Genomic DNA, 19,786 nt, shown 5'->3' with positions numbered 1-19,786 from the left:
CAAGGAAAAAGAAAACAAGGAAATGCAAACTTGGGGGAACATAACACACTTGCCACACAGACCACAGGCCAAGGGTTAAAGCTATGAGCTCTTACAAACGCAACAAAACAACAGTGGCCCTGAGGAAAATGTACAAAGGACAACCAGGAGATTCCCAGGATGGATTTAAATATCTTACAAACATACGGAAAGGTGCTCAAATACACTGGAAATGAAAATGAAAGTAACCACGAGGTACTCCTGTACACCCATAAGGTCAGTCAATTTAAAGTTTAAAATCGGTGTGTCCTTTGATGTGGTGAGCTCATTCCTGGGAGTGTGTCCAGTGGGAATGAAAGCGCTGGTGTGGAGGGACACACGCACAGGAGATGGCAGCATTATTTATCGTGGCAGAAAAAGGAAACAAGGTGAATGACTTAAGGGGAGAATGGTTACTAACTCATGGCACCGTCCCCACACAGACACAAAACACAAGGGATGAGAACTCCATTGGGTGACCTGAGGCGGTCTTCATCAAACACCGGTGAGCAAAGCAAAATGGAGGGCAGTGAGAGGCCCGTGCAGGCTCCCCTGGCTTCCCAGTCAGATTCACTCTCCTCAGAACCCTTCCTGAGAGTGATGCTCACAGTTAGGGCGTTTTATTGAGACTGTCATGGTCCCAAACTACCATCCTGGATTCTAAAACCTGAGCCCACTTTCACGCGATGTCTGGAAGCATCCTCACGGAAGTTCACTAAAACTGCATCCCCAGGCCAAGACGATGTCGGTTAAAATCCCACCTTAGCAAAGGCGTCCCTGCCATAGCTAGCTTCCTGCTCCGTGTGCTGCTTGTCAATGATGTCGCGACCTGTGGCCACCGTCCGGTAGAGAAGGGCCTTCTCAACCATGTCCGTCTTGGTGGAGAGCAATTCTGCGATGATAGGCACAACCTTGCCATTTTCGATGAGAGGCGTGTCACCATCCACCACGAATTTTAAATTTCCCTATACCAGAGGGAAAACACAAGATGCCATTTCCAGCAAGATTCTGAAACATTATGTCAGGGATATATTTGCCAATTACAGATAAAATTGAAAGGGACATTGTTTGTAGCACTGATTTTCCTAAATACATGACAACATACATAAAAACCTAGCACTTCATCTGTCTCTCTTCTCTTCCCCAGACACCCATCTATCTCTTAATTTTTGGCATTTGTTTTTGATGGATAGAGGCTTTACATTTTTATGGAGTCGAATCTATAGTTCTTTTGCGATGGGGTTTCTCTCACTTTGGTGTCACACTTAGACCATTCCCACTCCAAAGATTTTATAAATATTTCATATTTTCTTCGAATACACAGCTTTCCCCCTTATATTTAAGCTTTTAACTCATTTAGAATTTATGTTGTTAAGTGGTGCAAAGAATCTAACTTTATTTTTTCAGATGGTTAGTTAGTTGCTCTAACACCATTTACTGAATAGTCGAGCTTTTCCTCCTGATTTGAAATGTCACCTTTATTATATATTAAACTCCCCTAAGTTCCTGAGTCTATTTATATTTACTTATTCAATAAGCAGTGAATACTTATTAACCCTCTACCAACTATCCAGCACATCAACCAATCTGTGGATTAATCTGGTCATATATCTGTGCAACAAGTTGTCAAGTACTGTCGCCTTTACTATCATTTTAGATCCGGCAGAATTAGTCACGTATCCTCTCCTCTGCTCTCCCTACCTACCACTCTTCCTTAGCACATTTTATCTGATCTTCTTACATGGTTATTGGTCCAGGTAAATTCTAGAGCCATTGTGTCAACTTAAAAAATAAAACTCCTGTTTGGATTCTGAACGATATTGTTGCACTTTCTAAACTGGTTGAAGGAACAGGACAATTAATAATGTTCAAGTCTTCCTAGTTAGGAACATTTACTTAGGATAACATTTTTATTTCTCTACGATATTTGTCATAAAGGTCCTGCACATTTCATTAAGAAATGTGCCACGTTAAAGTGAAAGGCAGTTTTTATTTCAGATTTGAATTCATGGTGTCACTCATTTCTTCTAAGGTTACGTATTCACTATATTTTCAACGTCTGTAATTATATAAAAAGGCGTGAAAGAAATCTGACACATGGCCCTTCACTCATCTGAGTTTGTTGTGGTGGAGCGGAGCACGACTGGACCATGAGTCAGCCATCTTGGTCTACCGCGTTGGCCACCATGAACAGTCCTAACACCCCTTTAGGGCTCATTTCCCAACCTGAAAAATGAGATGATCAAAATTCCAGTTCTGACAATTTATGATTCTATGCTTCAAGCGCTACTGGAAACGTATTCTGTTCAAAACGTTTTAGCTTATACCATTGGTAGTCATGTCATTACTGAATTCTTTTATCCTCAGAATGAAACAGTTCAAAATCTAACATTATCAGTAAGACAATGAACTAAAGCTAAGTTTCAAAACCTACAGTGGCTTCGAAAATCCCTCATAATATTATAAAACGATGCAGAGAACCACAGATACAGTAATTGCTTCAAAACGTAAGAGAAATTTTCTTTATATAAATTAGTTTTTAAATCTGCAGGGAAAAAGCAGAATCTTCTGAAAGAGCATCCTGTCTCCACAGGGAGGCAATATGTGCTGAAAGGTGTCCCTACTCACCAAGTGAAGAATGGCCGCCAGAATCTTATACACGGTTTGAGTCTCCTCAGGTTTGAAGCCAATTACTTTCATGGCATCAGCTACTACTTTGAATTCTGCAGCGTCGTTGATAGAGGACTGGGAATGAAAATGGAAAACTTAAGTCACCAACATTTCATATGAGCATTAAAATCTAACAATTATGAGACTACATTTCAAGTTTAGCCAAGGTCTTGATGCTTTTGTAGTAAAAGTGACTGAGTACCCACAGAAAATGAAAATTATTTCAGGGGTAGAAACATCATTCGGCACACAGAATGTCCACTTGTGCGTGAGAGCACAAGTAGGCGTGACATATTTTCTGGAACCTTCGATGAGGGAGCTAGTCCTGGGCTGCCTCACAGAAGCTGATCTCCACTCTGTGTTGAGCGAAGAAAACATGAGACGTGGAATCACAAATGGAAATACTGACCACGGGAGCCTCTCAAAGACACATGCCTGACTATTGCTGCCTGTGGCTTTTTGTTCCACAATGAGTCTGTAGAGTCTGGGAATAATACTCCCTCTCTTGGATGGTCAGGCTTTTACTTCACAGGTGAGGAAAACAGCCCCCCACCCCCAAAGCAAAGTGGGCTGCCTCATTCAGCAAGCTATTAGATATTCTGGGACCACAACCGCTTTTTCACAAACATTTGGTGCATCAGATCTTTTTTTTTTTTAAAGTTTTTATTTATTTATTTGATAGAGAGAGACAGCCAGCGAGAGAGGGAACACAAGCACAGAGAGTGGGAGAGGAAGAGGCAGGTTCCCAGTGGAGAAGCCCGATGTGGGGCTCGATTCCAGGACACCGGGATCACGCCCTGAACCGAAGGCAGACGCTTAACAACTGCGCTACCCAGGCGCCCCAATGTGCATCAGATCTTCTAACTGGTTTGAGGGGGTTGCTATAGATTGAACGTCTGTATCCTCCCAAAATTCATATGTTGAAATCCTGACCCCTCCCCAAAGGTGATGGAATTAGGAGGTAGGGCCTTTGGGAGGTAATAGGTCATGAGGGTAGAGCCCTCAATGAATGGGTTAGTGCCATTGTAAGAGGCCCTAGAGATTCCTCATCCCTTCTGCCCTGTGAGGACACAGAGCAGGCTCCACCTATAAACCAGGAAGCAGGCCCTCACCAAATCTGCAGGTGCCAGCCATCTGCCAGTCTTGACGAGCTACAGCCTTCAGGGAGGAAATGCAAGCACATCAACAGAAATTCACAGTGAAGCAATGGAAGCCTATCTCAATAAAGTTTCCCCAGAGCAGGCAGCTGCAGAGGGCCTGACTGATCTTTTCCGCGGTGAATTTCTCCGCTGGCGGGGACCCAGAGGACCTGGCCTGATGCTCATCTTTTGAGGAGGGGCATGGGAAGGGGTCCTCTGTGACCGATGAGTACCTGCTCCTCTAGTATCCAGGACAAGACAAGGCAAGTTCCTCCACCTACCTGGTTCTCTGACCTTGGGCACGATACTTAACCTCCTCGAGTCTCAGTTTCCTCATGGGTAAGATGGGCGCAACAATACAGGGTTGTTGTGAGAATTGCATGAGAATTATGTAAAGCACATCCCTAGCTCCCAGCATAAAAAAAGCACTAGACAAGTATCAGACAGAACTATTATTATAAACTGCAACTGTGCTGAAACTGCGTAGAAACTAGACAAAAAGTCTAAGAGTCCTACTGAGGGGAACTGTCGGCTGCCAGAACCCTGATTTGTTTGCCCCTCTCCAAGTACACCTGTCCTTCAGGGCTGCTCTCCCCCGCAGCCTCAGGAGGTAAATCTTCATGGGCAGAAACTAATCACGACGATCTTATTCCCCTTACCAGGCGACTGACCAGCCATGGGCTTGTGATGCTATTCTGGTCAATAAGACATGAGGTTTCCCTGGCTACAAAGGGACATAAGTCAGGAACATTTCCTCTGCCTGTGACTCCTGGAACTGCAGCTGCCATTTTGGGACCGTGAGGAAAATCAGCCCAAGCACAGCTTTAAGTTGGAGAAACAAACAACATCCGGGTCCCTACCAGCTCTGTGGCGGTATTAAATTAACCAATTCTGGAACTGCCCCTCCTCAGGGCTTCTCGTTACTGAGATAATTAGGTTCTTATTGTTCTGGGAGACTTTCATTTGGGTTTTATCTTCCCTTCAACCCAAAGTATCTTAACTGTACACTGTTCCTATATTTTTAGGGTAGTTAAGTAAAATTGTGATACAGAATATAATACTTTATGGTTATTAAAATCATTCTATTAACATATGTAATTGTTCGTTAACGGGAAGATATTAATCATTATATTGTCATTTAATAAAAACAAATTTATTTCATCCGAGTTTATTGCATGATTCCATTTATAAACAGATACACACAGGGGCACCTGGCAGGCTCAGCTGGAGCAGCATGTGACTCTTGATCCCTGGTGCATGAGTTCGAGCCCCACAGGGGGTGCAGAGATTACTTAAAAATAAAATCTTAAAATACATAAATATCTATATCTATAAGTGTGTATACACACACACCATCATCAATAACTATCTCTGGAAGGTAAGCTTTAGTATATTTTTGTTTCCTTCTGGTACATCTTATTTAGGTTTTGACTATGATCACACATTATGTCTTTGTTTTTGTTAAAGAGGGGAAAAAAAAAAAACCAAAACAAGGCGTGGAGAAAGGAATGGGCACTGGATGCAAGAGAACCCAAGCTACATTTAGCTTCGGGCAAAGCCTAAATGTGCATTCAATACTTGCTTTCTGTGGGGGTGCGACATGATCAGACCAAAAGTAATTTGGTCAATAAGACAATATGATGAAAGAGGAACATTCCTGGTCATTGGCTTTGTAAGTGCTGGTTTCACAATCCCTTCTGCATCTCTGAGCCCTGCTGGTCTACTCTCAGAAAGCTCAAGTGTTGCCCTCTATTGTCTTGTTTATTTTCAATTAATTTTCACCCAAACATCCTGCTCTGGGATGATTGTAGAAGTAAAACAAAACAAAACAAAAAAACCCATGCAACTTGAATGTCAGACAATGGAAAATTAATTGGGAAAGCCTAAATATCATTTATTTCCATGCACGGCAATAAAAATACAGCTAATCAGTAATGCGAGTATAATTCGCTTCAGATGAATAATAGAAATAAAAAAGGAAACACCTCCCACATCTTTGATCCTTTCCTTTCTTTCCTTTTACAGATTCTTTAATTTCTCCCCTAATTACAAAAGCACTGCATTTTTTTTTTATTACAGAAGAAATTTAAAATATGGAAAAGTACAAGAACATGGATACCTGTAATCTCATCCATCCAGAATCAGTAATTAAAACCTTGGTCTATTTCCCTCCATATCTTATTTTATGTATTTATGTACCTTTCCCCGACAAAGTAGGATAATATTATAATTACCATTTCATAGTCTACCATCAACAGACAACTATATTATTAGGATTAGCTGTAAAGTGACTAGCAGAACACTAATTAGAAATAAAAGAGCAGAAAAGCATCTGCATATGGGAGTGCAAAAGGCCTGCATGCAAGTGAAGGGGAAAAAATGGAAAATTTTGAAGGCTGAATAGAAATGCTGCAGGGTCACAAAAGTATTTTCAGGATATGTCAAAATCAACCCTTGAAAAAACAGTGAATGGAGATCTGTGATAGTCATTTTCAACCAGGGTGCTTTTAAAGTTCCTTCTGTCTTTCCAACTCGCCTGTGGCCAAATCATACAGCATTTTCCTCTGAGGTGGATTTCCTCGTCACATAGGTATTTTTGCAGCGTCAAAAGGAATAGGATTAAAAATGGAAAGAAAACACAAGATCACAAGAGAGAAACTTCTTTCCCATCAGATGGCGATGACACACAGAAATGGTTATTACGTGAAGTTGCTGACCAATAACACAGTGAGTCTCTGTCCCTGAGAATTTAAAAACCAGGAGGGAAGAAAGGAGTCACTCATTTGCTTAAAGGCAGCAGGCTGGACCAGAGAATAAATGTCCCTTCAGGTTTTCTGTCTGATTCTGTATCTCAGAGAGGAAGCCCTTACCTTTAATTGAGCGCCTACGTGGATATAGTTGTAGGACGACAGGGATTTCTGGAGATGTAGAGAGCGTAGCATCTGCTCGGAACCTCCTTGAAGTAGCTGCAAGAAATATTTAATTAGAAATAAACTGGCAAAATACACCCTGGCCCAAGTACGTCAACTACTCTAACAATGGTAATCTTGCTTTTCCTGTGGTCATTTGCTCAACAGGAGTCTACACATTGTGGTGGGCACTTGCTTAGTGGTCCCATTATCCAGACAAGATAGAGTCGTGTTTTAGAATTCAGAAAAAGTATTGCCATGGAAGTAAGAAGTATCAGCAGATGGTCACGTGCTGAATCACACTGGAAACAGAGAGCCTTTCCTCGTCATCTCTGTATCTCAGGAAAGGAGCACCCCTGGATAACGACGACTGCAGGGCTGAACAAAGACAAATTTTAAAACTTCCACCCAAGTGGGGAAAACACTGGGAAGAGCTTATGGGCTCAGTGCATGAAAAGAACTCTTTCATATTGGGTAGAAAAATAGTTTGAGGGAAACATGGTGAATTATCAACAAAAACACGAATACACTATGGGTAGCCCTTATCTATTGAACATGCCTTTGGAAGGCACTATGTTTAAATTCTCTACATTAAACTGCATGCTTTGTTTTACTTAAAAGGTATAATTACCAGATTTTCAAAAGTGATCTTTTATACTAAATATACCAGAACTTGTATACACAAATAAGCACCATCTCTGAAAGCAGTTACCTAGAAAAAACTGAACTCGGTTAAATTGCATTCAACTTACGCTGTCACAGCTCCATCACCTGCAGAGATGGTTTCCACGTGGAAATCAATCTTACTGATTTATAGTTTTGCTTTTAGAAAATCCCAAACAGCATTACTTCCTTTGATCACCCACTTTATTTCTTAGCACTGGTTTATGTTACTTGGGGCTTTAAAAATTGTAATTATGTATCATACTTGTTCTCTGAGTATAGACTTGCTAACAGAAGGGCTATTTTAAAAGAGTCTGCCTTTGACTCTAAAAGCATTCTCAAAAGAGGTATCAGGTTTTTTTTTCTAAGCAATCACAGCTTTGGAGGGATAAAGATGACAATTCTCCCTTGAATTCATAATTGTTTTAAGCAATCATATTGCTTTATAGGCCCCATGAGCAAAATAAACTGAAGTCGTATTCCTGTCTCTGGGCTCTCAGATGTGGGAACAACAGCTTCAACTCGAAATAGAACACAATTAATTCAACATCTTTGGAATTTACCATTTCAAAAGCTTTCACAGATATTAAACTGTTCTCTACATGGCAAGAAAACGGAGGTGATTCTCAACCAAGGCCGCCGAGTCGTCCGGTGGGTTAACCACCTGCTAGCTCTTTGTAATAAGCATACTCATCAACTCTCTGAACAGCACGTGGGCAGGGTGTGTGCACGCAGGTACGCGCGTGTAATGTGTCCTGGGTCAACGCAGGCAAAGGAGGCACAGGACAGGGGAGAGTCCCGACATAAAATACTCATTCCCGGTCCAACTGGGCCAATGATGGATTACCTGCACAGCAGCAGACACTAACCTGATAAAAAGAATGAAAGCTTCTTTCTCCTGGTTGTTGCACAATCACCCGAGACTAAAAAAAAGAAAAAAAACACATTAAATCGTTAATCTGAGAGTGCACCCCAAAAACAACGTGCAAGCCAAGTTCTCAGGAAATCACGTATCAATAGTGCATTTAAATGTCCTAAAGACCCCATGGATTACTCACCTAAAACTAGGCCTCCGCTGTGGGGTTTTCTGCACAATTTTTAATATTCTTTTTACTGCTTAAAACAGAATTCGCTCAACTTTATGAAAACGAAGTTTTTGGGTTTTTTTTTTTTTTTTTAACCTGGAGCCTAAAGATGGGATTTTTAGGGGGAAGAGGACTGGAAGTGGGAGAACAGAAAGAGATGTTCAGGGTCCCCAGGGTCTGCTGGCATTTCAAAGAGCAATGCCTTATGTCCTGTAGTAAAATCAGTCGAGCAAGATCCATGTATGGAGGCCCCTGCCTTAGATGGCTCCCCAAAGCCTGCTGTGATGTTCATTCAGAGGGGTCCTTCTGATGGACTCCGCACGTAAAGTGAAGCCATAAAACATTTTGGAAAAAGGCTGATGATACCTGGCATTTCCAGTCCTTTCGTTACTGACACTGATAAAAACACTTATTTCCTTAATGGTCTGACTTCAACTTAACAAACAGAAATAGATTATGCTGCGTTATGCTGCCATAAAGGATGCTATGAACACACAGAAACTAGAAGAAAACGAGATTCAAGTTAATTAAATATACACGGAGGTATCAAATCAGTATGTTGTACACCTTAAACGTGCATGGTGTTGAATGTCAATTATATCCCAATTAAAAAAAGAGTTGTACGGGCATGATTCCGTAAAAAGGGTGTCGTTTCAGGGAATGAGTATGCTAGCTCTTCCGTGATGCATTCAGGACAACAGCAGCAGCAAAACGTGTGGGCAACGGTGGTGTGTCAAAGAGTAGAACTGCTATTAGTCCTAGGTTGTGTTTTTGTTACATCTTGTCCTGGAGTTGGCACACGCTCACATACCACTCCCACCCTGCCATGCACGCACCTAATTCCTTATCTACAAAGCCCAGACTTTTTCCGACCTGATATTGTAAGAGCCAAGAAGAGCACAAAAGGAGGGTATCTGGTCACAGAAAGTGAACTGAGGAGCAGGAAGGGAGGGAGAATAGGGTTAGAAGCTACTTCTAAATAATTTTTAAAAAATCTATAAACACGATTAGGTTTAAAAAAAAAATTCAGCACTTGAAAACATTACCCTCAGAAATTGAGCACATTTTACCTTCTCCAGTAAGTAGTTATTGATATGTCCACCAATAGGATCCCCCTTGAAATCAAAGTTGATATCCATGTATTTTCCAAACCTGCTTGAGTTGTCATTACGGTTGGTTTTGGCATTCCCGAAAGCCTCCAAGACACAGTTGGACTTAAGCAACATATTCTTCACTCTTTAACACACATAAATGAAAGTCATTATGGAAAGTTTTAGATGCTGGGCCTTTTAGAAAAACTAGATTTTGTTAAAGCACATCCAAACATTTGTACAAAGATGCTGACTGTTGCACTGTTTGCAATATTAAAACAAACAAACCCTAAACGCCCACCAGGAGGGTTGGATAAAAAAACCTTTTTTCTTAGTATAGGACGCACTGACAGAGAAAGAGGTCCAGAATATACTAATGAATGCGAAATCAGGTTGCAAAATCATACGTGTTGCAGGGTCTTTGTGTGTCTGTGCACGTGTCCGTGTGAGTGTGTGTGTGCAGGCACATAGGTTAGTAAATGCTTCACTACCCCAAGGGCTAGTCCATTTCACTAGAGGGATCGGCTTGACGGGGCAGGGGTCTGTAGAATGGGATTTCGGGGGACTTCCACCTTGGACAAAATGCTGTAATTTTTAGTTTTTAAGTGAACATGTTTTATTTACATAAAGAAAAATCTTAAAAAGATGTGTTCTGAAAAGAAAGAATGGGTGACACACTCATTCCTTATTCAGTGAATGCTAACTTTCTACAGCGCAGTCTCTCCCACTGGATACTTTTTAACTTCGTGCTGGTTCTTAAGTCTTTGTTCTCGTTTCCCCGGCAAAACTCTGCTTACCTGCAGAAATCACTTTGGCCACTGAAATAAGCTAACGCAGCACTTATTACTATTAGTTAGTAATAACTATTACTCTAAGCCGCCTTCTCTCCTCCCACGTGAAAGTATACTTTTGAAATGTGGGGAGGGGGGTTGCATGCTTACGGTAAACAAAGACGACCATCTTTAAAACGACGGTAAGATATGCCCGAGACACACTAGTCAACGTACACATGCCTGACTCCACTATACCAACTGGGTTTAGAAATAAAACGAAGTTAATTCTCAGCCGGTTATTCTCCTGAGCTTCCACGGAAATTCAGATAACTGACTCATATTCTTGTCCTTGTCATAGGAGACTGCAAAGTCAGAATCAGAAGTGGGGATGTGTCACAGTCAAGAAAAATGCCTCTCTGACCTCCAGCCCAGTTGTGCAGAAACGAGGAAAGCCCCAGTAGGGTAAGTCTAGTCTACACCGCCTTCTTTCGTACCAACCCCGCATCCTTTCCTTGCTGGTCATAAACTGAAGGTTGAGATGGGCACGTGGGGGGTCACTCTTCGGAAAACAAATACTGAGCTTCACACTAGCAACTCTGGAAACCGTTTTTTCCTCTCAAAAACCATATAAGAAAGTGAAGTCATGTTACTTTACCGCCGCATCTCTTTCTTAAAGAAAAACAGAACAACAAAAACCCCACCCCATCCATTGATTCCTTACAAACTGATGAAAAAAATACCACATGGCGCTCTGTGCTAAAAGCCGGGTCCTGCGGACAGAGCCCAGCTGCCCTCATGCTTCTCTTACGCTGACAGCGGTGTGGCGTGAGACTTGAAAAGAAAAATGAATCATTCTTAGGGCTTCTAACATCGGGGGTTCTGGCTGTGACAATGCAATGCAGGGAAGGCATGGATGTGCCTCCCAGAGCCCCCTTTCCCTCCGGGGAACCTAGGGCTCCTCAGAAGACAGTGTAAAAAGACACAGGCGCGGCAGACAAAGGGCACCGTGCACAATGACATCTACGCATCCACTGTACCATGAGCCGAGCACGCGCAACACTGAAGGCAGCAGTTACAAGGTGGAGTGGGAAGACTCATCTGTTGCAGCGTTACTTTGTTGCCTTTGCTTATTTAGGTAAAGCTTACCAAAGTAGTATTTCTCTAGGAAACAAACACAGATACACTGATACAGGTACAAGGACAGGGACCGTATATAATCATCAATAAACGCTGCCTACTATCCGGGTTTCGGCCCCGTCAAGTCTGCACAGGAAATGAAGGCCCGATGAGAACGTCTCCCCCTTTTCATACCGCCCTTACCTTTCCACCTCCGCTCTCTGGCTGGGGTTGGTGATGGCCGCGATGTACTGCATGATGTACTTACTGGCTTCGGTTTTACCGGCTCCACTCTCCCCTGCGGGCAAAGGGGGGCAAGGCTTCGTTACCACCGTCACTGGAACCAACAGTAAGCTAATTTTTAATAGGATGGTTGCAAATGTTGATGTTATTTGCTTAAAATTCTTTATGTTTCATTGTTTGCTTTTTTTTTTTTTTTTTTTAGTTTTTTCCTCCTGTCCTGATATGGTCTGGGTTCTAACAGCTCTGAAAATGCGGAGAAAAAAAAATAAACTATTATAGAACTAAAATAATAGATTACAAGTTAAGATGTACTGAGTAAAAAATACCAAGGAATTAAATGGGCTAAACGAATTCCTTAGACCAAAGTCTTGGTGCTTGGCAGTGACTTTTAAGCATAGGAGAAAAGAAACAAGGTAGTGACTCAAACACGGGCCATGGCTAAATGCATACAACCTTACGCTCTACAGCAGAATTTCTTTCACTCTTAACGAGGATGAGATATCCTTCCAAAAATTAAAGTCAGAGTAATTTTAGTGGAAACAAAACGAAACAGCAAGTTCCAGATGTGGTGTCACAGAAAAAGCAGGACCACTGGTATAAGGTGGGCAGAAGGGATCCGTTTAGAACGAGCTACCCCAATTTTTAAATGTGTATGCCTCTGACCCCCAAATTCCACTTGTAGAAATTTATACTACAGAAATACTAAAAATACTAATGTGATCAAATAATAATAATTTTAATCTCCAAAGACTTAAGGAGTATTTCTGCAGATTACACTGTGTGTCCACAGCTGAAGTCTAATAATAATACACCTGCCAGTAGAGGACCGGGCAGACAAAGGATCCAGCTATTCAATGGAATACCACACAGCTGTCAGAGGCCCCCGCTGCTCTAGGTACGCCGATGAAAAGATGTCCACTACATACTGCTAACCAGAAAAACAAGTTACATAAACAACAGTTATAACATAGTTCTGTAATATAATCACACATTTGTAATATAATGTAACATGTGTGTATGACTATATGTATTATACACAGAAAAATGTATAAAAAGGATAAACACAGCTGAATCACAGCTGTTACTGTTGGAGTTTTGGGGGTAACAAGGCATTCAAAGGGGAGGGACTTTTTGCTTTTACTTTATATGCATAAAGGATTGGTTGCTCCCTCCCTTCTTTTATAGTCACGCCATATTGCCTTCATAATTGAAGATAATGTCGTCCTAGGATATAATTCTCCAACACTAAGTTATTTAACTCCTCTGACCCTTAATATTCTCATCTATAAAGTACAAACACAACTGTCTTAGCACTCAGAATTGTTTTGATAACCAAAACTAAATAAAGGTCATAAAAGCAGTTTCAAAAGTATAAAGCCCCTAATGCAGATGTGAGGTATTAACAGCACCCAAATAAATTCCCACAGTTTGGGAGAGGCCATCCTGGGTCAGCGGGCAGGTATTTTCCCTATCCCCAGGTCACATTACACGAGATTGCTGGAAGAGCTCAGCCCCAGCGCTTGGGCACACGGGGTCTATCACCTGCCTCCCTGCTCTGCGGGCTCTGAAGCTCCTGCCTCCGGCTCGGACAGCCCATTTCCGGTCCCCGTGCCTGTATGTCCCGTGACACCAACTCCTGCTCGCCAGTCTGACTTTGAGTTGTACCTCAGGATCTCATTTTCTTCTTTTCATTCTGCTGTTATTTAAAATAATCTTTGTTACATTTTATCCAGTACTTTTATGTCGTGGAGATGGAAGAATCTTTCACGACCAGAAGTCCATCCACACATAACATGGATTTGTAAACGAACCGAGACTAGACATCGGTCAGAAATGATTTGGTGTTCACTGCAAATTTTTTTCCTCCTATAAAATTGCTTACATTTCTAACTTCAAGGAAAGAAAAAAGATCTATTCAACAGTTTGGATCCTTGAGTACCTAGTAAGTCAAATGCATTCTGACCTTGAAAGTACAGGGGATCCCCTCGGAATACCTGATATCACAATACAAGTGTCTTTTGAGCGCCTCTTCATAGCTTTGTAAGCAGCATCAGCAATTGCAAAAAGATGAGGAGGTCTCTCGTACAGCTCACGTCCTTTATACTGCTCGATGGTGTCTCTCCCATAGATGTTCAACGACTTGTAAGGATTCACAGAAACAACAACTTCTCCAATGAATGTATAGATGCGTCCTTTTTCAAATCTGCACAGAAGCAAAAGAAACAGAAGAGTAGCTGTGGTTATATAGAAACGCTGTCTTTCCTAGAGAAGATCCAAGTGTCCCAGGAATAGTTTCTGAACTGACATTTCATTAATTCTGAATTTAATTTTAGAGACCATGCTTAAGGCTGTGCCCCTTCAGATGCTGCTGGTAGAAAGACCAGTAGGAGTTAAAAGCCAAGAAAGAAGAAAGAATGTAATTTTAAGGAGGGCTGATATTCCCTATTTCCAAATACTAAAGGATCAGAAGGGGCTCTACACTAAGAGCTCTAGTAAGACAAGAAATAGAAGTTAAAGCTGGTCTTGGAATCTACTTAGCCAGATTTGCAATTACAAAGACAACTGTCCAAATACATTTCTTTTTTTCTCCCTCTTGAAACCACACTAAAATGTCAGTAAAGGAGTAAGAACTAAAATTCGTAACAGAGAATGGTAGAGGAGATGCTTCCAGCACACATCAAATTCATTATTTTAAATGATTGCCTAAAATTTCACGGTGTACATTATCATTTTTTATTCAATCATCCCTCTTCCTTCCTGCTATTATGAATAATACTGTAAAAAATAGTCCTGACACATAATCTTACAAATCAGTGCTTTTATTTCTGGGGGATAGCTGGTTGACACGTACGTGTATTTTTTAATGTATTTATAATACGATCGCACCTTTTTACCATAAAACGCTCGAACGCTGCCCCATAGATGATTTGTATGTCTAACTGTACATAGATGTATTTGATACATGATTACACAAGCATGGGGAAAAGGAAGACTACTTGTTATGTTTTATGTACCCTTTTATACATACAACAGGGTGATGAAGAGGAAGGCCATGTGGGTGGATGGAGGGAAGCCACAGGAACAAAGAAAAAGAGTAAAAAAGAAAAAAAAAAAACAACGGCATATATGATATGACTGCAACTGCACAAAATTATGTGTTCATATTTACAAAGAAAAAGTTTAAATATAAATCTTAGAAAACCCATCTCTATTCACTATTTCTACATTAACTCGCACATATAAACATCCATGAACCAGACCAACACCCAAATGGAGGTTTCTACACGAGGTGCTGCCGACACACTCCCCCTGCTGAGAGGCACAGGTGGACATAGATTTCGTATCCGAGAATGAAGGGAGTGCTGAGATGGGCAAAATGCTCATCCACAGACAGCGGCTGTGCCCCGAAGCACTCTTGCTTAGGACCAGTGTAGCAAGGAAACAACTAATTCTTTGCAAGCACAAGGAAAGAACCTTCAACTTCCTTCACGGTGGACTGAAGGCTGTTGGCTATAATTAGGAGTGGAAGCAAACAGATGCTGATAATGTCAACAATAAATGAAAACCAAGATTTTTATTAAGTACTGTATATTTAAATAAAAGCTATTAATAACCACTTTAAGGTTGTCCTGTGCATTTTTCTACTGTAGTTTTCCTATGAGTCGTCCCTCATTGTTGGACACAGAGTTTACATGGTGATTAAGAGCCTGGACTCTGGGGTCCTCTCCATCTGGGTCTGAACACTCACATTGCAAATATAATAGCTGTGAGACCTTGTGAAAGTTACTTCACCTCCATGCATTTCAGATTCAACTGTAAAGTGGAGATAATTATACCCCTCTCTCCCTCTGGCATTAAGTACTTAAAAGGGGGGGCAATTAATCTTATGCTTCCAATTATGCTCTGCATGAAAAATATTTTTAATAAATGCTTTTATTTTATATTAACATTGCTACTAAAATCATAGCAATCCCTATATATGAGGAATTAATTCAGTGATCATAATCGGATTCCCTGCCTCAGCTGTTAATCAATGAACGACAAGCCACAAGCAAAATGTCCACATAACTCATGTTCAAACACCCACAAAAATAATAAAAAGCTAAGGTTCACTACCCAAGCCTTTCTGGCTTAACCTGCAAATTTGCAGGACACATTCAACAGCTGTCTTCAAGGACAAGAATTAAAAAGACATGATTCTTTAGTTTAAGAAACACTGTCCAAACAGGAAAATAAATAAACAAATGAATAAAGGAGAAAGTGGTTAGGAAAAAAAGATGACCTCACAAGTCTGGAACTCTATGAACTAAGACACAGCAAATAGCATCTGAGATCAGAATGCTGGTCTAAGACTCCAGGTCTGCCTAATTATGAAATTCCATTTTATTTCAAATAGAATATTTTGCTTATCAAAACTTCTAGACATCTTGTTTGTAAAACACAATTAAAATACGTGTATAAAACCATCGAATGCATAACTATTAATGTGAAGATAGTGGCAAAGGGTCAACAAAATATAGTATTAAATACAATACTTCGGTAATTTATAAAATGTTAGAAACTTGCTTGAAACTGTGGTTACCACAGACGAAGCTTTCAATTTGGTTAAGGCTTAAAATTACCGCTAGATGGCGCCAGTGTACACTTTAACACCAACCTGCTATTCAGTTTGCTTTGGAAAGCCTTGGGTTAAGAAGTTAGCACTAGCTCCTACATTGTTGGCGGGAATGCAAGTTGGTACAGCCACTCCGGAAAACAGTGTGGAGGTCCCTTAAAAAGTTAAAAATTGAGCTACCCTATGACCCAGCCATTGCACTACTGGGTATTTACCCCAAAGATACAGATGTAGTGAAGAGAAGGGCCATATGTACCCCAATGTTCATAGCAGCATTGTCCACAATAGCTAAATCGTGGAAGGAAGCGAGATGCCCTTCAACAGATGACTGGATTGAGAAGTTGTGGTCCATATATACAATGGAATATTACTCAGCTATCAGAAAGAACGACTTCTCAACATTTGCTGCAACATGGACGGCACTGGAGGAGATACCGCTAAGTGAAATAAGTCAAGCAGAGAAAGACAATTATCATATGATTTCTCTCATTTATGGAACATAAGAACTAGGAAGATCGGTAGGGGAAGAAAGGGATAAAGAAAGGGAGGTAATCAGAAGGGGGAATGAAGCATGAGAGACTATGGACTCTGAGAAACAAACTGAGGGCTTCAGAGGGGAGGGGGGTGGGGGAATGGGATAGACTGATGATGGATAGTAAGGAGGGCACGTATTGCATGGTGCACTGGGTGTTATACGCAACTGATGAATCATCGAACTTTACATCGGAAACCAGGGATGTACTGTATGGTGACTAACATAATATAATAAAAAAACATTCAAATAAAAAAAACAAAAAAGAAGTTAGCACTAAGGTAATGTGGTCACCTGCTTGGTATGCCTCCCTAAGGAGCTACCGTAATTATCCTCCACGACAAATAGGGTGATGCCATCTCTTACAAAAGACCGAGGAAGGCATTTTTATGCCTTCTGTGTGCAAAATTTTTATGACAAACTTTTATAATGCATTCTTCAAACATTTATTCAATATTTACTATGTGCCAGACATGGGGCCTAACTCTGGGGATTAAAAAATGAATAAAGAGCAGGGAAGTACTGCAAATAAATAATAATAATAATAAGACAGGTGAGATAGTAAAGGCATGTACTGGGCTGGCAGAGACGATCACAACACACCCCTTTCAGTAAGGAACCTAAGGAGTATGTGAAGTCCGGAGCAAAGCACATGAAGCGTTCTGTGTTCTGGCCTCCCTATCTCCCTTCACTTGACTCTCCTAAGTACCCATGACACAGTCCTATCACCCTCCCTATACCTCTCTCCATCTCTCTGTCTCAGTCACTCCTCCTGTTACATCAATGAGCTACTTAGAGTACCCAAGGTTTGTCACAGTTCACGGCGTGGCCATGGGGTTCATTCTACCTACAATACCCTCTCCCCACCCAGTCTCTTCTTCCTCCATCCGCTCGGCAAATTCTCACTCTTTTCAAAAGCCTAAGCATCAACTCCTCCAAGAAGCCACTCTTGAGACCCCATCTCCAACACTGACATTTTGGTCTTTGCTCTGCTCAGATTTGTTTTTTCTTCAGAGCTTCTAAAATACGTAAAATAGCTTAACATTGATTTTTAAAACTCAATTTCTTGGGGCGCCTGGGTGGCTCAGCTGGTTGAGCGTCTGGCTCTTGATTTCAGCTCAGCTCATGATCTCAGGGCTGTGAGATAGAGCCCTGCACTGGCTTGCACCGGGCGAGGAGCCTGCTGAAGATTCTCCCTCTGCCTCCGCTCCTCCTCTACCCACGGCTCACACACACACTCTCTGTCTCTCTGTAAACAAAACCAAACCTCCATTTCTTTAAGAAGTTTAAAGATATTTATTGAATGGGCCAGGTATTTTCACTGGCTTCTGAATGAAACAAAAAGGTTCTAAAAGTGTGTGTGTGTGTGTGTGTGTGTGTGTTTTTAAGTTTGTTTTAGTAATCTCTACACCCAACGTGGAGCTCGAATTCAAAGCCCCAAGATCAAGAGTCACATGCTCTTCTGAGCCAGCCAGGTGCCCCTAACACGTGTTTGAATTAATGAGTAGAAAAATGGAGAAGATGTGAAGGTAAATGCCTTTGGAGGACAACAGTCTTTTGTACAGGAGTTCTGGAACATTTTTTAAAAAACATAGTTCCATTAATTTGCACATCACTTATACAAAAGATAAGCTACAACAGGAAGTCGAGCTGTCTGGGGGGCTCCCTTGCATCAGTCATGGGCACAACCGTACAGAGAACTTACCTCTGGGGGGCGGGGGGCGTACACAGAAGCTGCTACTACTGATGAGGAAGGGCTAACTGCGGACTACCGTGAACTCGACAGCAGCTTAGGTGTGATGGCAGAACCACGTGGCAAGACTGGAAGAACAGGAGGGAGGCTGGCCTTCCTAGAGCAGAAAGCGCGCGTCAGGGAATGTCAGGCACCAGCTGGAAAAGTAAGAGGGAGCTGGATTCGACCGCTGGGAAAGGCTTTGAAAGCCAGGCTGGGGAGGTTTAAATTCGATGTGACTGGAGACAAGGAATCAGGGGAGCCTCTTCTAGTTAAAGAGGTCAATGAGAGGGGCCCTCAATGAGGAGAATGGCAGCAGAAATGAGAGAAAGAGAAATCTGAGTTACTGCAAAGGGAAAGTGGACAGAATCTGAACACTTACTGAACACGAAGGGCAAAATACATTTAACTTTGAGCTGGGCAGAGGAGACTTCAGATGATGAGATTTCAGACGTACCCTCGGGGCGTCTAGGGTTAGTTCACCCATTAACAGAATTCAGTGTTGTCCTTGATCGACTACTTAAACAACATGAAATCAGTTATAATCAGGAGGGAAAGTCTCTGTGAATAGTCTAAGCAGTCAACAGAACCTTCATTCATGAGTAAATATTACCTATTTCATGGGAATCATGCTTTCAGGTAGAAGCTGCTTAATCACGTTGATTTGGCCTGTTTTCCTTCCCTCTTCCAGGTACATGAAATCCTGAGTTGCTGGGAACATTCGTGTTGCCCAGGAAACGTGTTCACCTGCACGTGCCATCTCTCTGCCTTCTACTGTCTCCTTAAACAACTCCAGCCTGCTGCTCACAGCTAGCTCCCAATGAGACAGCTGAGTCCCCCGGCTGATTTTCTGTCTTCACTTTACTCGGCGTCTCAGCAGCCTCTGACATGGACTCCTGCTTCCTCAACACACTCTTCTCGTGACTTCCGTGGGGCCGCCTTCTCTGAATTTTCCTCCTCCTCTCCTTTGCTGGCCCCTCCTTTTCTTATGATCTCTAAACACTCAAGTTCTCTAGGGCTGGGTCCTGGATCACCTTCAAATACCCCTAAGGGACTCCCATTTAAGGAGGACAGAGTATGGTTACCTTGGCCCTGTTGCACCCTCTGAAAATCATCAAGAACAACAAAACAAAACAGAGCCAGAAACCTTTACCTACTAGGACACAAAAACCCAGCCCCAACTCTGAAATGCGATCTGTG

At 41.7% G+C, this 19,786-nt stretch overlaps 1 protein-coding gene across 1 annotated transcript in view; it reads right to left on the bottom strand.

The window, feature by feature from the left end:
• The window catches only part of MYO1D (myosin ID), a 247,767-nt gene extending 233,006 nt beyond the window's left edge, over positions 1-14,761 (bottom strand). Inside the window, exons 1-8 of the mRNA XM_040639835.1 lie at positions 14,736-14,761; positions 13,702-13,910; positions 11,669-11,762; positions 9,555-9,720; positions 8,269-8,322; positions 6,698-6,793; positions 2,647-2,763; positions 780-983 (exon numbers count right to left, since the gene is read on the bottom strand). Of these exons, the coding sequence (XP_040495769.1) occupies positions 780-983; positions 2,647-2,763; positions 6,698-6,793; positions 8,269-8,322; positions 9,555-9,720; positions 11,669-11,762; positions 13,702-13,910; positions 14,736-14,761 (966 nt within the window). The remainder of the gene's footprint in view (positions 1-779; positions 984-2,646; positions 2,764-6,697; positions 6,794-8,268; positions 8,323-9,554; positions 9,721-11,668; positions 11,763-13,701; positions 13,911-14,735) is intronic.
• Positions 14,762-19,786: the final 5,025 nt, after the last annotated feature.

Source organism: Ursus maritimus, unplaced genomic scaffold, assembly GCF_017311325.1.
Source record: "Ursus maritimus isolate PB19 unplaced genomic scaffold, ASM1731132v1 scaffold_24, whole genome shotgun sequence".
NCBI lineage: Eukaryota > Metazoa > Chordata > Mammalia > Carnivora > Ursidae > Ursus > Ursus maritimus.
This window is presented reverse-complemented; position numbering and strand designations above follow the sequence as displayed.